Consider the following 19,096-nt stretch of genomic DNA (forward strand, 5'->3'; position numbering starts at 1 on the left):
TTAAACCAATGTCAAAACCTACATGGCATTACAACGATTCAAGAGTCTTGGCAGAAGGTGGTATATACTCTAACAAAGAGCTGGAAAATTTAAGGGACCATATCATATTTTCAAAAGAAAAGAACAACATAATAAATACAATGGCCGCGGTGTAAGAGAAAGACCAACAATATCTCAAGAAATATCATTATCCTATCTTTTGGATAAAAATTCTTTGAAAAAAAATAACCGAAAGTACTTGGAAGAAAATCTGGGGAACATTTTTATCCGTCGGCAATGCAAGTGCAGAAGTAATTGGGATATATTTCTTCATAAGGATGATGAAACTTATAATAGATATTGTAATTCACGGCATACGATTTATGGATGGTCAATCTACCTTATTGAAGCATTATGGGATTCAGTAACAAATTTATTATTACATTTAACCAAAAAAACCAATAACAAAGCCAATAACAAAGTTCAGAAGAAAGAAATTCAAAACTCTCCAGAATCAAAAGTAATATAATATTTATTGTTCCCCTTAGGATTACAATTACACTTACAAATTACATAAACATTATAAACATTATATACATTCGTATTTAATCATTATATCTATACTGTACATACATGATTACATCCATCATACGCATAACGCCGTGCCCTACAATGCAATACCTCTCCTTTTCTCTCTCTTCCCTACTTCCTCTTTTCGTCGCACACATTGCTCGCCTATTTCTCCGCGCATTTCCTACTCGCTTACCTATCGCCGTCTCATTTCTAACAACTATGTCGCCATCACCTCTCCATGCCTCTCTCTACCCTATAATTCCCTATCCTGCCTCCTACCTCTCCGGAACTTCCACTTCCGTTTACATTTTTATCTACTTTTAACACACTCTTCATACTCGCATTCACTCTCCCTTTCCTCCTCCATCCTTTTTCTCCTCTCCTTCTCTACCTCTCTCATCCATCCCTCTCCTCCTCCATAATCCGCTAATATCCTTCCTACTTCATATTGCCAACTTTACTCTCCCCTTTCCCTCCAAGATCTGCACCTCTCCTATGCAGATATGGTCCAATGTCTCCTCCTCCCCTTCGCATAATTTACATAATTTCTTTTCCTCCTCCCAATATTTATCTTCTCTCATTTTATTTCCCAACCTGAATCTAGCTATTCTTTTCCATCTATTCCTCCCCCCCCCACCCCTTCAAGTATTCCGAGATTCCCTCTTCTTTTACCCATTTATAATACCTGTTAAAATTCCCGTTCCGTATTTTTTCCAACCTTTTTTCCTTTTGCATCCTACTGTCTTTCTCTTCCCAATTCATCGTCCCCTTCCCTCCCTCCTCCCTTGTCTCTTCCCATTCTCTTAGCGCTATTCCTCTATCTTCAAAGAATCTCTTTCTCTCCATCTCCCACTCTGATAGTCCTCCTTTATTGCTCTTTCCCTTATTTCTTCTAAGCGGCTCCTAGCCAAAACGTTACCCCCTCCTTTTAATAATCTCTTCATACCTACATGTCCTTTTCCCTGCCTCTCTTCTCATTTTTTTCCTTCTGAAGCTCCTCTCTGACCAAGTATCCCGGTGTTCTTCCCTCTACTCCTAACACCCACCTCAAATACCTTTCCTGTAGCCTTTCTAGATTCTCCCTCTCTTTCCACCCCCATATCTCTACCCCATAGCTTGTTACCGTCCCTACCAACTTGTCAAACACTCTCTTTTTCCTATCCCCCATACCTGTCCCAAAACCCTCGCCGTCTTCTCTACTCTATCCTTTACTTGCGCCTCCTGCCCTCCGTTTCTTTTAAATTTGTGTCCCAGATAAATGCATTCTTTTATCTCCTCCATTTTCCTACTTTTCCAGTAGCAGTTCACTTTGCAATCTCTACCCCCCTCCTTTTCTGAATCTCATTATCTTCAATTTCTTTGCATTTAACTCTAATCCTTTTTTCTCTAAATATCCCTCTAATCTACCTATCATACTTCTCATGCTCCCTTCATCCTCTGCTAATATTACTATATCATCTGCAAACATCAGCGTATATCTTCTCTTCCCCAAGCCTTACTCCTCCCCACCCAATTTTTCCTAGTTGCTCCTTTAAATCTGCTATCAACATGTTAAACAACGTGGGGCTTAGTGGGCACTCTTGTCTCAGTCCTCTTGCCGTCCAGAAACTATCACTAAGTTTACTTCCTATTCTCACCCTACTTTTCGTTTCTCTTAGTACCTCCTCTGTCCTTTCCACTAGTCCCTCTCTTATCCCCCTTTCCCTCATTGCCTTTATCACTTCCCTCCTATCTACTGAATCGAATGCTGCCCTCAGATCCACAAAAATGCTATTAGCTTTTCTCTTTTTTTATTAATTTTCCTGTTTACCAAATAATTTAGCACGTAAATGTTGTCTATTGTTCCCATTCTTCCTAAAACCTGTCTGATTTGACGGTATCATCCCTCTTCCTTCAACTTCATCTCTCATCCTATCTGCTAATATCGTCGCGTATATTTTGTAAAGGCATTATTGTTATACCCCTATAATCCCCCACTCTATCTCCTTGCCGCTTTTTAATACCGGTACTAGCACCCCCTCCTTCCATTCCTCCGGCCATCCTTCCCCTTCTCAGACCCTGTTACATATTGTCCATACCCATTCTTTAATTTTTTCTCCTCCGTATTTCTACACTTCATTTGGAATCCCATCTGCTTTAGCTATCCCCATTGCTTTATCCTCCTTTAATTTTCTAATTACTCTATTTCTATCCTATCAATTTCCGTTTCTTCTCTTAACCTCTTTTTTCTCTCTCCCCATCTCACTCTTTTCTCTATTCCCCCCAATAGCCCCCTAAAATATCCTTCTCATTCCTTCATCTTTATCCCCCAATTTATCGCCCTTTTCTTCTTTCTATCCTTGTTTACAACCTGCCATACCTGTCTGTCCGTTGCCACTTCTTCGACCTCCCTTTCCCATCTTTCGTTCTACTCTGCATTTTTCTTATAACGTAGTTCCTTATATTCTTTCTTCTCCTCCCTGTATATTTCTCCTCCTATTTTACCTTTTTTCCATTCTCTTAATCTCCTTCTTACCTCTTTTCTTATCGCGCACTCCGTGTCCCACCACCCTTTCCTCCCCACTTTTTCTCCCCTCTTCTCCTCTACTGATTTTTTCAAAATATCCCTAATCTTTTTCTCCACCTCATTCACCGTCTTTTGAATATCCTCTCCTCCCCATTCCATGTCCCTTAGACCTTGCCTGAATCTTTCCCTTCCCATCTCATCCCATATCCCCCTATTCCATCCACCTGATCTAGCTTTCCCTCTTCTCTCCTTAACTTCCTTTCCCTTTATCCAAACTATCACTGGATAGTGATCCGAATCTATTTTTTCACCTATTTCTAGTTTTGTCACCTCCTCCACTACCTCTTCATCTCCTAACACATAGTCTATTATAGATTCCCCTCTTGCTTCTGTGTACGTCCATTCCCCTTCTTCATCCCCTTCTATACTCCCGTTTATAACAAACCATTCTCTTTTCTTTATAAATTCCAACAATCTCTTCCCTTCTTTATTTACTTTACTATCCTTCGACCTCCTGCTATCCCACTCTTCCCCGTTGTATAAAAAAGCTTTCTGCATTACCGGCCTTATTTCCAAAAACGAATTAGAGCGTGGGTGCGGCGCCGCAGGCAGTCGCGGAGCGCGGCGGTCATCTGCCGATCGTCGAGCGAGCAAAGTTCAAGTTGGCTTTGGAGTGAGTCAGTCGCTCTGTTTCTCGACCCTTGCATTATTCAGTCAATATTATTTCTTGGCTTCCCAAGTGTGGTAATCGGATGGTTAGATCTAATTGGGGACATATCACGGTAGATTTCCTATCATCAAAGGTCTGATCGGGGACCTGCTGTAAGGTGCGCACACTCTGTTGCGCGCTCTCTCATTCTCTCTCACTCTAAACAACGGTAAGCGCGTGCTATCACGCCCACGCTACCTCTGTCTATTTCTTTCTGCCGCAAGGTAATAGAGTCCTCGTTCGACTCTTTCTTTTTTTTTGGACCATCACCCTCTTAAACAACGACAAGGATGCACAAGATTTAAGACATTGCAGCGAGCCGAATCGCCATTTAAAAACTTCTCGGAAGCAGAAACGCCGCCATTACGCATCAATTTCATCGGAGCAGCCCCTCTTCCTTTCTCCGGAGACCCGTGACCCCTTCCCGAAGCCTCGATTCCCGCTTTAACAAACGCAAAGATTCACAGCTAATATTAACATTAATTTTAATTACTTTCAATTCATTTTCTATTTTACTTGTTATCAAAACTTTTAATTTTCTTAACTTCAAATTCTGTTATGTAATAAATATCTTTCCATAATATTTTAGGAATTATTTACAGCTAACAAATTAGATTCTATTAATTTCCCCTACACCCCTCCTCTCTCCATTTCCATCTCCCTCCATCTCTTCCTGTTCTAGCATTAAAGTCCCTCCCTATTACCGTCCTTACCCCTTCTTCTCTTTCATCCATCCACCCCTTAATTACTTCCAGCTTCTTTTCCATATCCCTATTGATATAAACCTCCACTATTCTCAGAACCTCTTTACCCCACCTAACATTCCTTCTTATTATCCCCTCCCCTTCATCCACCTTATCTCCCTCCTTCTCCTTTAGTATTAATTCTCTCCTGACTCCCATAATTATCTTCCCCCCCCTTAGCCCTCCCTTTTTTACGTTCCCTTCTTGTCTCCTGTAGGCCCCATTCATGACTCTTCGGACATTTCTTCTTTATCTCTCCCCAGTTTTTTTTCTCCACCCATGTTTCTATTAGTACCATTACATCCCACTTCTCTAAACCTTTCCAAAATTCATAATCTTTTTTCTTTAATCCTGCTACATTCCAAAACACCACGGTTATATTATTCCTCGCTTCACATTCCTTCTTCTCTCCCCTTTCCCCATCTCTCCATTCCGCTCTTCCTTCCCCTCATCACCCCTTCCCCCAACTTCCTCTACCTTCACTCCTCCCCTTACTCCCCTCCGTCCTACTTCTACCACCATTTTCTCCATTTCTATTCTCTTTTCTTTCTCTCCCTCCCTATTCCATCTCCTTCCTTCTCCATCTCTCAATTCTCCACGTCTCTCGTCCCATACCCACCACATCCCATCTATCCATAGCTTTCCCTGTCCTACTCTCACTTTTTTACCTGTAATTTCTCATTCTCTTGCTATTCTCCTTATCTTCCACCTAATTCTTCTCTCCTCCCACGTAAGATCATTATCTAACCATATTTCCTTTCCCTTCAATTTCCACTTATTCTCCATTCCTTTTCTCTTCTTCGCTACCTCCTTTAACTACTATCATTCTTTCTTTACCTGCTCTTCCTCCCTTTACCTGTCTTGCTTTTTCAATTTTAACTTCTACACCTATTTTCTTCATTACTCCCTCTATCTCTTCTTTTTTATTTTCTCCTCTCTTCCTTAATCCTTTAATCACTATGATCCTCCTCTTTTCTTCTCTCTCCCTCATCTCATACCTTCTTTCTAGATACCATACCCTTTCTTCCCATTCTCCCCTCCATTCTATACCTCTGTTCATCATTTCTCTCCCCCCTCCCCTTCTCCTTTCTTTCTACCGCGCCTCTATTCCACTCCTCCTTAATCCCTCTATTTCTCGTTCCAGTCTTTTTATCCTAACCCCTGTTGTAAGCCAATTACAACCGTATCTATCATAATTGCGACACGCATCTTTCGAAAGACGCTGCAAGAAGCACCTCTTTCGAAAAACGCACAAGAATCCGCCGCGCTCACGGAAGTCCCAAGTAACTTCCGTGTGATTACAACAGCGCGCTCGGAAGCAGTTCCGTATTGCCTTAAAAATAAGCCCTACGCTGCAAAATCAAACCGTAAGGCTACCGCGTTCCGATGTCAAAACGCTTAGCCTCGCGGAAGCTACCGACGCCCGGTCACTGGTCCCCAAAATTGCGCCAGAAACCATCATATATAAGCGCGACCATGCCGTGACCGAGCGGAGAGTAACGTAACAACGTCCGAGCCACGTCGCGTACACCTTATCGCGAGTGATACCTGACACCATCACAGCCGACTGTAAGCGCAAGAGAAAAAATAAAGACAACGAACAAGCAAGTAAGAAGCGTCTTCTTTTCTCTCATACACCGAGCCGAATTTTCACCCTATGGGGCCTAACCTTTCAGGCAGGACAAATCCCAACTACTTACGGGAAAGAATTCCCAAAACGAGCAAACGCTCACAACACCCCTCTTTCCTCCCTTTCCTTCCTCTTTTTTCCTAAACTCATTTTTCTAACTCTACTCTAACCATCTCTTTCTACTCTCCTGCTACCGCTTTAATTTTTTACATTTTTTAATCCCTCTCCTTATTCTCTCATCTCATTCATCATCTTCCAGGCTCCTTCCTTCCCCTGCAACGATCTAGCCATTTTCCTACTCCTTTTAAAAATATCCGCTAACCTCGCTTCTTTCTTTAACACCTCTCCTAATAGCTCTCTTTTCCTCTTCGTACGCTCCTCTATACTATCTCCTATGCTGTCGCACGTCACTCTACTTGGGCTCCCCCCACTGTCGCTCATCTCAATCTTGCCTACTTTATGTCTGTTTTCTACCTTCCCGCTTGCCGCCTCTCTATCTCACTATACACTCCTTGCCCCTTCTTCTCGATTCTCGCTAGCCTAAATATCTCTCTCTCCCCTCCCGACAATCTAACCTCTATCTCTGCCTATTCTCATTTCCCATCCCTTAATCCTAAATTCTTTTCACTCCCTTCAATCACAGCCCTTCACTAGTTATCTCTACTTATCTTCCCGTACTTACTTTCCCTTCTTTTACTCAAAATCACACTCAGACAGTATCTCTCACTCTTACAATATCTTAACAAACTTATCTCTTATCTGACCAAAAACGAAAGATCAGAACCAAAAGTAAATCAAACACCAAAATTAAAGGAAAAAATTACAAAAACAAATACTTTTGACACACAATATAAACAAATTCCAAATTGTTATATTGACAATAAAAAAGAAAAAATAATCTGCAATAAAGTACATAAACTATTAGGATGTTGAATAAGTTCTCGTTGTTTTCCAACTGATGGCGTTACTAGAACTACTTGCGCGTAGTTTAAGATGGTGAAGCATGTACATAGAAGTACTATAAACAACCTTGAAATTCAATATATGTCATTTCACCGAAGTGTATACAAGTTTGTTTTTCATGGTGTTAAACATGTTAAATTTTGTGCCAAAAAAAAAGAGTTGCGGGTAATTTTACTTCACTACTTTATTTTTTTAAAATCTGCAGCTGAAGCACACAGAATTATTGTTGAGACTTACGGTGACCATGCTCTGTCAAAAACAACATGCAGAGATTGGTTTAGACACTTCAAAAATAATGATTTTGATATTGAAGATAAAGAACGCTCTGGCGCACCGAAAAAGTTTGAAGACAAAGAATTGGAGGCATTACTTCATGAAGACTCATGTCAGATGCTAGCTAAACTTGCAGAATCATTAGGAGTTGATCACACAACAGTTTCAAAACGTTTGAAAGCATTAAGAATGATTCAAAAGCAAGGTCATTGGGTGCCACACTAGTTGAAGCCGAGAGACGTTGAACGGCGTCTTTTCACATGTGAATAACTACTTCAACGACAGAAAAGGAAAGGATTCTTACATCGTATTGTGACTGGCGATGAAAAGTGGATACACTACGATAACCCTAAACGTAGAAAATCGTGGTGTAAACTCGGCCTTGCATCAACATCGTCGGCAAAGCCGAATATCCATGGTTCCAAGCTTCTGCTCTGCATTTGGTGAGTTTAGCTGGGTGTAATTTATTATAAGCTGCTTAAACCGAATAAAATCATTATGGAAGATCGCTACCGACTACAATTGATGCGTTTGATCCGGGCATTGAAGGAAAAACGGCCGTTATACGAGCAGAGATACGACAAAGTAATTTTGTAGCATGACAACCGCATATTGCAAAACCGGTGTAAACTTACTTGGAAACGCTTAAATGGGACCTACCCCACCGGACATTGCGCCTTCCAACTACCACTTGTTTCGATTGATGGCACATGGCCTGGCTGAACAGCACTTCCATTCTTATGAAGATGCCAAAAAATGGGTCGACTTTTAGATAGCTTCAAAAGACGTGTCGTTTTTCCGACGTGGAATTCAAATGCTGTCAGAAAGATGGAAAAAAGTAGTGGCTAGCGATGGACAATACTTTCAGTGACAGGTTTTTGACTGATTTTTTTAAATAACGCATTCATTTTCACGAAAAAACAGCGAGAATTTATTCAACATCCTAATATATCCATCATTATAAAATAAATCATATAAAAGAATAATAAGTGAAGAACTTTTTAGTAACATTTTCTAGTTGGTAATTAAATATTTGAAAATAAATATAAACTACATTATAATAAATATCATTACATTTTAAATAACCACGTATTGTACTTATTAAATTAATAATATAAATAATCATTGTTTAACCCATTAACGCCCAAGCGCACGCATTTTCAACATAATTTTTAGCGTTATATTTGCAACGTTATAGGTCCATAAAAAATTTGAAAAGTATCATTTCTTACGTAAAATTTTATGCTCTTTTAGAATACATTGTCAAAAGTTGTGTAAAAAATAGTCCAAAAAAGTTATAGTGGGTTTTAAGTCAAAAAATATGAAAAAAATCGCAAAAACTTTTTTTTCAATATTTTTTTTCACATCAAAATAGTATGAAACTTCAACTCTTTTCACAAACAATGATCATAAAAATAAGTAAGAATGATGTATTGCAGATCGTGAGATTAATGAACGTTGGAGAAAAGTATCAAAAGTAATGGAAGAATTAGCGACACTCGATAAAAATAATTTTTTTCAATAATTTATAAAATTATAAATATGTATATATATATATATATATATAATTTTATCCAGGTTATCATTTTTATTTAATTATTCAATTATTGAATTATAAAAACCAAGGAAAATACCTTATTATACATAGCATCAATAAAACTTAATAACCAACAATTTCTACTATTTTAAGTTTACTGCCTAATAATTTTATGAATTTGTTTATTAATATATACTAATAAATAGATTTATAAACCGATAATAGTCCGTGCATAAAACAGTTTTCGAGAAAAGATTCATGGAGAAATTTAGGAAAAATGTAGAAAAATCGATGATTTTTACACCTTTTTAGTCGCCATATTGAATTCGTCATCTTAAAAATTGTGTATTTGATTGAAAATAAACTGCGAATATCAATCCCATTATTTTCAGTAATAATAAGCCATTAATTGTCCGTAATTTAAGAATTATTGTAAAAAAAATACAATAATTCGAAAATTTTTGCGATTTAGTCGCCATTTTTCAATGAAAATGATAATTATGATAACTTCTAAAAATATAGCCTTAAAGTACAAATATTTTGTGCACCGATGGTTACGAAAAGAGTTGAAGTTTCATACTATTTCGATGTGAAAAAAATATAAAAAAAGTTTTTGCGATTTTTTTATATTTTTTTACTTAAAACCCACCATAACTTTTTTGGACTATTTTTTACACAACTTTTGACAATGTATTCCGAAAGAGCATAAAATTTTACGTAAGAAATGATACTTTTTAAATTTTTTATGGACCTATAACGTTGTAAATAAAGTCGCTGAAAATTATGTTGAAAATGCGTGCGCTTGGGCGTTAACAGGTTAAAATGTTTCGGAATGAAATTCAAGCCTCAATCTGCAACCATAATAAAGAAAGAAGACACGCGAATTGAATAAGATATCATTAGATAAGAGAAGCGGAAAGAAACTCACGAAATAATTCAGTGCAAGTTTGATCGCACAATTAAACAGTAGTGAGCGATTAGAGCAGATTAAGGCAAAAATATTAGAGTAAATCAAAAAGCGTACTTTTGGAAAGGTAAATTTAGATTATATATATATAAATTTGCGAAAATAAGTTTTCATTAATTTAAAAAAAAATTTACAAGGTGGCCCCGCTGGCCACGAAATGAAGACATTATTGACATTAGAGAAATCAACGGGGTACGCCCGATAGATCACCAAGAAAGATATCATCAACGGCTGAGAAGCACCTGTCTAATTCCAAGGGAGAGGCATGGTGGAGAGGTGCTTCATTGAGAAGGAGTACCGCTAGAGGCGCATGTGCCTCTGATGCTATAGACCTATAGACCATCGAGAATTAGGATGCATTACAGAAGCCAATCCCATGGATTCAAATCACGACTAGGTGAAGATAAAAGTTTTGAAACAATTACAGAATGCTACAGTCCAAAACAAATATTAGATATTAAACCAGCGCGTGAATGTAAAAAGTGCATCGAGGTGTTCTTAGATAACAAAGAAGAAATTAATGACACGGTATCCATAGATATACTTAGCTTTGAAAAATTAAAAAATTAAAAAATAATAAAATAAATACTAACCATTATTATTAAATTTTAAATAACATTATAATCATCATCATTATAGTTATTATTATTTTTTTAAATAAAACTATTATAATACTAAACTAGTGATATTGGTTTCTTAATAATAATAATAATAAAAATATTATTATTATTTAAAAAAAAACAATATCACTAACATGAGAATATTTTTATACTAATTGTAAACCAAATAATAAAGTTTATATAACTAAAACAATTATTATTATATTATAAAATCAAAATAAAATATAAAAATGTAATTATTGTAATTAATTTTTATTATTGTAATCTTTTCATAGACCAAAATTTTATAAATTTAGATTCTAAATTTAGCATAAGCGTTCATACGTAGTACCAAAACGTACTACGTATGACTTAAGCGGAAAGGTGTGTAATATATATTTGTTTAATAAAAGTCCGATTCACTACACAGAGAAGAGTTAGCGGACCGGTGTAAGATTGCACTTTGAAAGAGCACCCATGATGTAAGAATACCAGGTGAACCAATTCTGTGGATGCGCAGTAGTCTAAAGTAATAACCAATCAGCAATGACCCAGAATACAAGAATCCAACATGGCTGCATTCAGTACATCATAGTGTTCCTAAGCGATAGCCTGAGTATTTTTATGCAATAATCAGAGTGTTCCTGTGCGATAACCAGCGTTATTGAGTAAAAACAAAACTACGAGCAACATTAAAAACATATTGTAAGATCTGTAAGTGATTTTATAAAAAATATAGCTGTGTATTGTATGTAGCAAAAAAAATTAAGCATCTATGTATATATTTCAGAGTATTCCTGTGCGCGATAGTCTTGATTCAAATTTAGCAGATGAAGAGATCAAAAGTCTCAAGAAAAGAGACACTAGCTGACATCAAAACATCATTAACTTGTAAACAGTACAAACATAAAATGGAAATGGGATACGTTCGTACCCCAGTCTGACGTTTGTGTATACATTTGGTTCGGATACCATAGGAAACACTGTTTTTTCGTGTTTACATTTCATTCAGACAAATGTTCACTATGGAAAGAGAGGTACTACAACTGTATTTACGCAAGCAGCAACGTTCCTGTGTGTGAAGACCACAGAACAATACAGTGTGGCAAATGCTGCTTGGAATCATAAAAATATTTTAATATTTTTTTTTAATTTAATATATTCTATATTAAAAAATAAATATTCTTTACAGTTTTATAGCAAAATGGTAATTATTCACTGATATTCAAATATCGGTGTAGTTGTGCTTATTCGATGCGGTTTAGCTTCAAACGAACGAATCTGGCAGAAAAAAAGCTTCACTCTGCCTCGGAAAGCGAGATATTAATCGTTAAAGTTGACGAATATTCAGGTTAAGAAATCTGTCATGCCGACGAAATGTAGCGACATGAACACTCTCCGCGACCATGTGCGCATGCTCTACGGTTATATGTACATGCTTTACGGGCATATACGCATGCTCGGTGGCAGTGGCGCCGACTTGGAAAACTTTTTGAGGGGGCAAGAGGAAAATTTCTAACGACCTTTTTTTTAGGCTAGAGAGATAAAAGTTAAAAACGCTACATTTCGTCGGTATGACAGATTTCTTAACCTGAATATTCGTCAACTTTAACGATTAATATCTCGCTTTCCGGGGCAGAGCGAAGCTTTCACATATTACATTATATTATTTCTTATCGAAAGTTGGAAAGTTCCCTAGCATTTTACAAACAGCCCGCAAGAATGATGCCGCAGATTCTAAAATAGCTTCAATATAAGTATGCTTCATATATAAGTATGCGAGCTTTAATATCTTATATATACTTACATATATTTTTATTTACATTGCACAAAATCAAGAAAGTTTATTTCAAATATTCGAGAAAGGAAGCTTATTTTCCTTATTTTTAGTTGATAGTCTGATACGGGCTTAAGCTGTGCGCGCGGTTTCTTAAAAAAAAAAAAAAAAAAAAAAAAAAAAAAAAAAAACTATTTTTCAAAAAGGTAAAAATTATTGGAGAGGGCGTCGCCCCCCTAATAATTTTATTGGAAGAGCCAAAAGTGCTCTGCGCCTCCTAAGTCAGCGCCAGTGCTCGGTGGTCACGTGTGTATGAAATAAAGGCGCGAATTTAAAACGTATGTGGACTTGTAATGATTCCCTTGTATTTTAATGGTATATTAAATGCCCAAATTCAAGCAGTTTCTACATATGGTTTCTAGTAACAATATATTATATTGTGATACAAATGCATATGAATGTGCGTGGAAGTATAAGGATCTTGCTAATCTCTTGCATGGAAAGTCGCAAACCCATGTGGTGCAGAGAATGTTTTGCACACATACACACGCACACACACACATACACACGGAGGGGGGGGGGGCGTTCAAGAGGGGCCTTTGGCCCCCCTCCCGGACCCATCCCGTCCAAGTGGCTAACCCATGTGGACTTTACTTTGCTTACAATATACATGGGTTGCCAATGTACATTGTACATTGGGTTGCCCCCCCCCCTCCGTGTGTATGTGTGTGTGTGCGTGTGTATGTGTGCAAAACATTCTCTGCACCACATGGGTTTGCGACTTTCTATGCAAGAGATTAGCAAGATCCTTATACTTCCACGCACATTCATATGCATTTGTATCACAATATATTATATTGTTACTAGAAACCATATGTAGAAACTGCTTGAATTTGGGCACTTAATATACCATTAAAATACAAGGGAATCATTACAAGTACACATACATTTTAAATTCGCGCCTTTATTTCATGCACACGTGACCACCGAGCATGCACACGGCCTCGGAGAGTGTTCGTGTCGCTACATTTCGTCGGTATGACAGATTTCTTAACCTGAATATTTGTCAACTTTAACGATTAATATCGTGCTTCCTGGGGCAGAGCAACGCTTTTTTCTGCCAGATTCGTTCGTTGGAAGCAAAACCGTATCGAATAAGCACAACTACATCAATATTTGAATACCAGTGCCTAAACTGAATAATTACCATACTTTTTAAACATACCCAAAATCCATTTTATCCTGATTCTAGATCTATCTTTCCAAAACTGTTGTTTGTTAAATTTGCTAAAAATTAACAAAAATATAAAATTTTTTAAAAAGGTCATTTTGGCGTTTTCAAACTTCATTTACTCTAAATTAATTTTTTACGTATTTAATATTAATTAATATTATTATGGATTATAAAAAAACAAATAAATTCATATAGTACAATTGATTTCAGTCCATCTGTTCAATGCAAAAAAGCTTGGGAATGTACATTTATAACCCAGTGTGACATTTGAGGTAAAAAAAATTAAGTTTACCGTTCTACAGTTAAATATACATATTTACTTTGAGAAAAACAATTCATGAAAAACCAAACTTGTGCAACAATAAATTTTAGTAGAATAAATTATTTTGTTAATTTAATTTCATTAAAAAATTCCATTTATCCTAATCATAATTAAAAGTTGTATAAATAAAATTTTTTAATGAAATTAAATTAACAAAATAATTTATGGGTTGTTAAATAAATTTCAAATTTGTAAATTTAATTTATATAAAATAACAAAATATTGTTTTATATGTATATAAAACTTTTATTTTACACAGGTAAATTTTTAACTTAGAAAAAAGATTAACAAAATTAAAATTTATGTTTAAAAAATAACTAGTTAAATTTAAAAATTAATTAATTTTAAATTAATTATAACTTAAGTAAAAATTGTAAACTTTATCATTATTTTTTACTTTAACCTTAACTTTTGTAACTTTATAACTAATTACCCCCAATCCTAGCGATTTCTCAAACTACTACCGATTCAACTTATTAAAGTAATTCAATTTTATTATATAGTTCCATTACATTTTTTATGTATAGTTTTGATAAGTTATGATTACTCTGATAGTTTTTATAAATAATTACTTACGACAGGAATACCATTTTGATTTTTTATTTGCCTTTTCAAAGATTCTTTAGACAAGGTCTTCAATACTTTAATTGTCTCTAATGAAACGTTATCCAAACTCTCAGGTACATTAATATATCCTTGTTTCTCTCGTGCCTCCGCATTGGCAATTTCCATTGGCAATGTTAAATTATCAATACTGTAAAATTTCGATGTAATATATAAATGTTTGAAAAATACAGTAATATTTATTTGTGTTGTAGATATGTAGATAAATACTATACAAGATACCTGCAATAGTGTTTCATTAAAAGTGCTCTTGGTTGTGAGAGATTGGTGTTCATAAGTTGAAAAATCTCTTCGTCACTTTGCATATCAATGTCATGACACATGGACGACTTGATCAATTCGCTATACTGTTGAAAGTAATCTTTTAAGCAAATTTTTGGTGATGCTTGACGATCATAAGGATTATACATTTTATCCATTATCTTCACAAATAAATTTTTTATCTAAGGTCAAGAAACAAAATTACACATAAAAAAGTATCAATACATGGTTAATACATTAGTAAATGTATGGTTTAGCACGTAAAACGTAAAACATGTAAACCACGTAAACATTTTTAGGATAATTGTCAATTTAATTTTTCTAAATTTCTACATAAATTTCAGAATTTTTAAAAATTTTTGAATAATTTGATAACTTTTTAGAAAATTTTTGATTTTTTAATACAAATTGAAATATTTTTCAGAAGGGCTAAGAAAAATTTGCATCTTCTACAGTTCTTTACACACACACACACACGCACGCACGTACGCACACACACACACACACAGACACAATCCTGAAATATTATAAGATTTAAAAAATTTCTTGTTGTATAATTGACACAGAAAACTTATAAAACTTGAAAAGATTTACAGTATTTTTTCAAAAATTTTCATAACTTTAAAGTATATAAAATTCTTAAAAAATATACAAATTTTTATTTCATTACAGCAACATGTACATAAACAATCTAATAATAATCTAAAAACAATCTATAGATCATCAAAGATTCATATTTCAAAAATTTGAAATATATTTTTGTTTGTAATATTTTATTTACTTATTATTTATATTTTTTAGTTAATAATTATTTTTCACTTACTACATTACTTTAGACACAAACTTTTTAAAACTTTTGACTACAAAAAATTAATACTGTTCTTAAAAATTGTTTGTATCTGAAAAAAGAAATGAACATTATATAACATAAATATTAATGATAATATATCTATTTATTTTAATATCATATCTTTTATGTCAACATCACTAAATAACAACTGGAAATACGTACAATCTAATCTAGTCCAAAATTTTAGTCACTTTTCTTTTTTGGATTATTTATAAAAATATAATTCTAGGAAATCAGCCACTTAATTAATCATTTAATTTATACCTATTTATATTGTTTATATAATATACAATTTGTATATTATTTTCATAAAAAAGATACGTGTAAGATAATAAAAACAACATGTAAATAATTCATGTAAGACAAAAATATCCCAGTTACCAGACATTTAGCGATCAAAGTTAAGTTAAAGAGGTTTGGGTAAAAAACTTCTTATACAAATTTAATGACATTTTATTAAACTTTATATATTCATTTTGACACATTTTAATCATTAATTTTACTATTGTTTTATCAAAAATGTATTAGGTTCAATAAAATGTTAATTTATCAATATAATGTATCTATAACTTTTCTTTGCAATTTCATTAAAAAACATGTATAGAATTTTAATAAAATTTCCTGACTTTTACATAAAATAGTGTTAATTTTACATTAAAATTTTACTATATTTTTATTGATTTCTCATTAAAATATTCTTTTATTAAATGTAGAACATCTTTTCAGCAAAATATAATTAAAATTTTATTGCATAATTTATTGAAATTTTATCACATAAAATATTAAATTTGTCAAAATGTCATCAAAATTTGATTAATATTTTTTTACTAGAATAGATACAAGATTCTATTTAACTAATTAAAGCCAACAGTACACAATGCTTGTTTTTGTATTGGATTGCTTACTGGATGGAAATACTCTGTTCTGATTGTATTTCTGAATATTGATGAAAATGTACTAATTATAACAGAATATTTTCATCCAGTAAGCAATCTTGCATAAAAAAAAGCATTATATGCAGCTAGCTAAGATTTATCTCTTTCAGTTATTTAATTAGATCACATTGTGATCTCGTTTTATAAATAACTAAAATATAAAATATAAAAAGTATTAACAAAAATATAAAAATATATAGATTATTCTGAAAACAATGCAAACTTATGAAATATCTAAACTAGAATTCAGACAACCTATTATAACAAAATGCTTGTTTTACCCAGATAATCAAACCTGCAAAAGCAGAATCCCATACAGCAGATCCATAGCATACTATGTCCACATTAAGCTTGTGTTTTGTAAACAGAATCTGCTGAACAAAATCTGACAGCATATTGGCAACAGAAAAGGAACAGATCAGTCAAATGCAGTCTCTGTCCACAGAACACGAGCTTAATGCAGACACAGTAGGATATGGATTTGCTGTGGGATTCTGCTTTGCAGGTTTGGTTATCTGGGTTAAATATTGTTTAGATAACTAAAAAAAAATATATTCTAGCAAATACTATAGATATATTTAGAGTACTTATGAGAATTAAAACCCTAGGTGAGGATGTCTCCAAAAAAAAAGGAAAGGGATTGGGTTAGTAGAGAACTTTTCTACCACAGGTTAGAGAGAAAAGCTGCCCTAATTCGTTCCTTTCTTTTCTTTGTGGAGGACACCTTCCCTCATCTCCTAAGCAGTCAATCGTAATATGTGTATGGCAAATACATAAAGTTTCTTAAAAATCTCCTTAAAGAAAAGAACATTAAAATATAAACTCTAACCTAATCATTCTTTCAAAACGTTTATTTTTATAATATTTAGAATGACCTGTCTCATTTCTTAACAATTTTAAATATTACAATTAAATTTTTATATTATAATAAAAAAATATACTTGAGATTAACAATAACTACCTGTCAGGTAGAGATATTTAGATGTTGAAATTAATGGCACAACTCTGAATTAAGGTACTCCATTCGAGATTTGAGATTGAGAAAATGTGTTTTTTCAATATCTTTCTGTGAAAAAAACGACTTAAAAACAAATCATTGCTTAACACGTTTTCCCACATTTACCACTTAAAAACATTAGGGCCGCCGCACAGACTTCTGCATAGCATAAGGCCGGATCTACAATAGGTGTAGTAAGCCTTAGGGCCAATCTACAATAGTCGCAAGTTGCCAGTTGCCTTTTGCGACCGCCAATGAACATTGAGCTTTACATATGGAGCCATATGGAGCTTGATGATCATTGCCCTAGGCTACATTCCAAAACGTCCTTTCCGAGGAAAATTTTATTCAATGTAATATAGGATACGTTACGTGTACTATATATTTCGAGTAAAATTTTCCTCGGAAAGGACGTTTTGGAATGTAGCCCTAGTTTACACCGAGTACTTGGTACGCGTATCAAGTAGTGAATTTAAGCTGATCAGCCAATGATTAAACACATTCACTAGTTATTTACTATTTGATACGCGTACCAAGTGCTCGGTGTAAACTAGAGCTATTGGCCTAGTTTACATCGTGCATTTGATACGCGTATCAAATAGTAAATAACTAGTGAATGTGTTTAATCATTGGCTGATCAGCTTAAATTCACTACTTGATACGCGTATCAAATGCACGATGTAAACTAGGCCATTGGCTTAGTTTACATCGTGCATTTGATACGCGTATCAGGTACCATATTCGTATCAAATTCGTACTAAATATTTAGTACGCACGATGTAAACGCTGCCGGATCAATTTGGTACGAGCGTATCAAGTAGGAGTATCGTACTAAACTGATACGCGTACCAAGTAATACAAATGTCGATGTAAACGCATAAAACGCATTTTAGAGAGAATTTAGCAATTGAGCATAACCTCAGTGCTAAAATCTAAAAACCGATGTGAAAATGTCTTAGTAGGAGACATCAACATGAATTAAATTTGTATTATATTTTTCACAGTACATGCTTAGTACATTCGATGTAAACGCGCCCGTACTAAGGCTTTGGTGCGCACCAAACTTAATACGCGTACTAAGGTTTTGACGATGTAAACTAAGGGCCACCGCACAAACTCTTCCATAATGCGTTACGTTACGTTAAGTACTCCATACGAACCTAAGTTGTACTTAAAATTTAACTTAAATCAACGCACAAAGAAATCCTTAACGTAAGAACTTAAGAACTTACGTTAAAAGTTTCTTTGTGCGTTGATGTAAGTTTAATTTTAAGTACGAACTTAGATTTATGGAGCACTTAACGTAACGTAACGTGTTACAAAAAAGCTTGTGCGGTGGCCTAAGCCAGTGGCTTAGTTTACATCGGGTGTTTACGATAATGGCTATCGGAGTAATTTTCTCTAGGACCGAAACATATGATAAGCACAACCATCTACTATCATCATGATTCGTGACAACTCAATGCTGTCCGGTATAGCCAAATCATCACGAGCAAGTTGCGAGTTGCGAGTTCCGTGAGTTTGTAGCAGGTAACCTAAAAAGTACGACATAAATAATTTGATTATTACAATTAAAAATAATCTGTTTTTAATGTATGATAAGATTATTAACTTTAA

At 34.5% G+C, this 19,096-nt stretch overlaps 3 protein-coding genes across 8 annotated transcripts in view; 1 reads left to right on the top strand and 2 right to left on the bottom strand.

The window, feature by feature from the left end:
• Window positions 1-13,762, top strand: part of LOC105832624 (protein O-mannosyl-transferase TMTC4) — a 96,855-nt gene extending 83,093 nt beyond the window's left edge. For 2 of the 4 annotated variants that reach the window (XR_004964721.1, XR_004964716.1), the window contains 2 exons: window positions 10,910-11,193; window positions 11,270-11,678. The gene's annotated coding sequence lies outside the window, so the exon portion shown is untranslated. Of the gene's footprint in view, window positions 1-10,909; window positions 11,194-11,269; window positions 11,679-13,700 lie in introns of those variants that run through there. The other 2 variants (XR_004964717.1, XR_004964718.1) reach the window with 2 other exon arrangements.
• Window positions 1-17,650, bottom strand: part of LOC105832623 (snRNA-activating protein complex subunit 3) — a 64,484-nt gene extending 46,834 nt beyond the window's left edge. Inside the window, exons 1-3 of one of the 3 annotated variants that reach the window (XM_036292406.1) lie at window positions 16,764-17,379; window positions 14,659-14,879; window positions 14,389-14,566 (exon numbers count right to left, since the gene is read on the bottom strand). In XM_036292406.1, the coding sequence (XP_036148299.1) occupies window positions 14,389-14,566; window positions 14,659-14,879; window positions 16,764-16,877 (513 nt within the window). In that variant the 5' untranslated portion in view covers window positions 16,878-17,379. Of the gene's footprint in view, window positions 1-14,388; window positions 14,567-14,658; window positions 14,880-15,520; window positions 15,544-16,763; window positions 17,380-17,443 lie in introns of those variants that run through there. The other 2 variants (XM_036292407.1, XM_036292408.1) reach the window with 2 other exon arrangements.
• On the bottom strand, window positions 686-13,537 carry LOC118647446. The gene is made up of 2 exons (XM_036292409.1): window positions 13,482-13,537; window positions 686-4,209 (listed from the first exon to the last, which is right to left on the bottom strand). Exon 2 carries the CDS (start codon window positions 3,614-3,616, stop codon window positions 2,960-2,962), a length of 657 nt encoding a protein of 218 aa, XP_036148302.1. The 5' UTR covers window positions 3,617-4,209; window positions 13,482-13,537; the 3' UTR covers window positions 686-2,959.
• Window positions 17,651-19,096: the final 1,446 nt, after the last annotated feature.

Source organism: Monomorium pharaonis, chromosome 9 (genome assembly GCF_013373865.1).
Source record: "Monomorium pharaonis isolate MP-MQ-018 chromosome 9, ASM1337386v2, whole genome shotgun sequence".
NCBI lineage: Eukaryota > Metazoa > Arthropoda > Insecta > Hymenoptera > Formicidae > Monomorium > Monomorium pharaonis.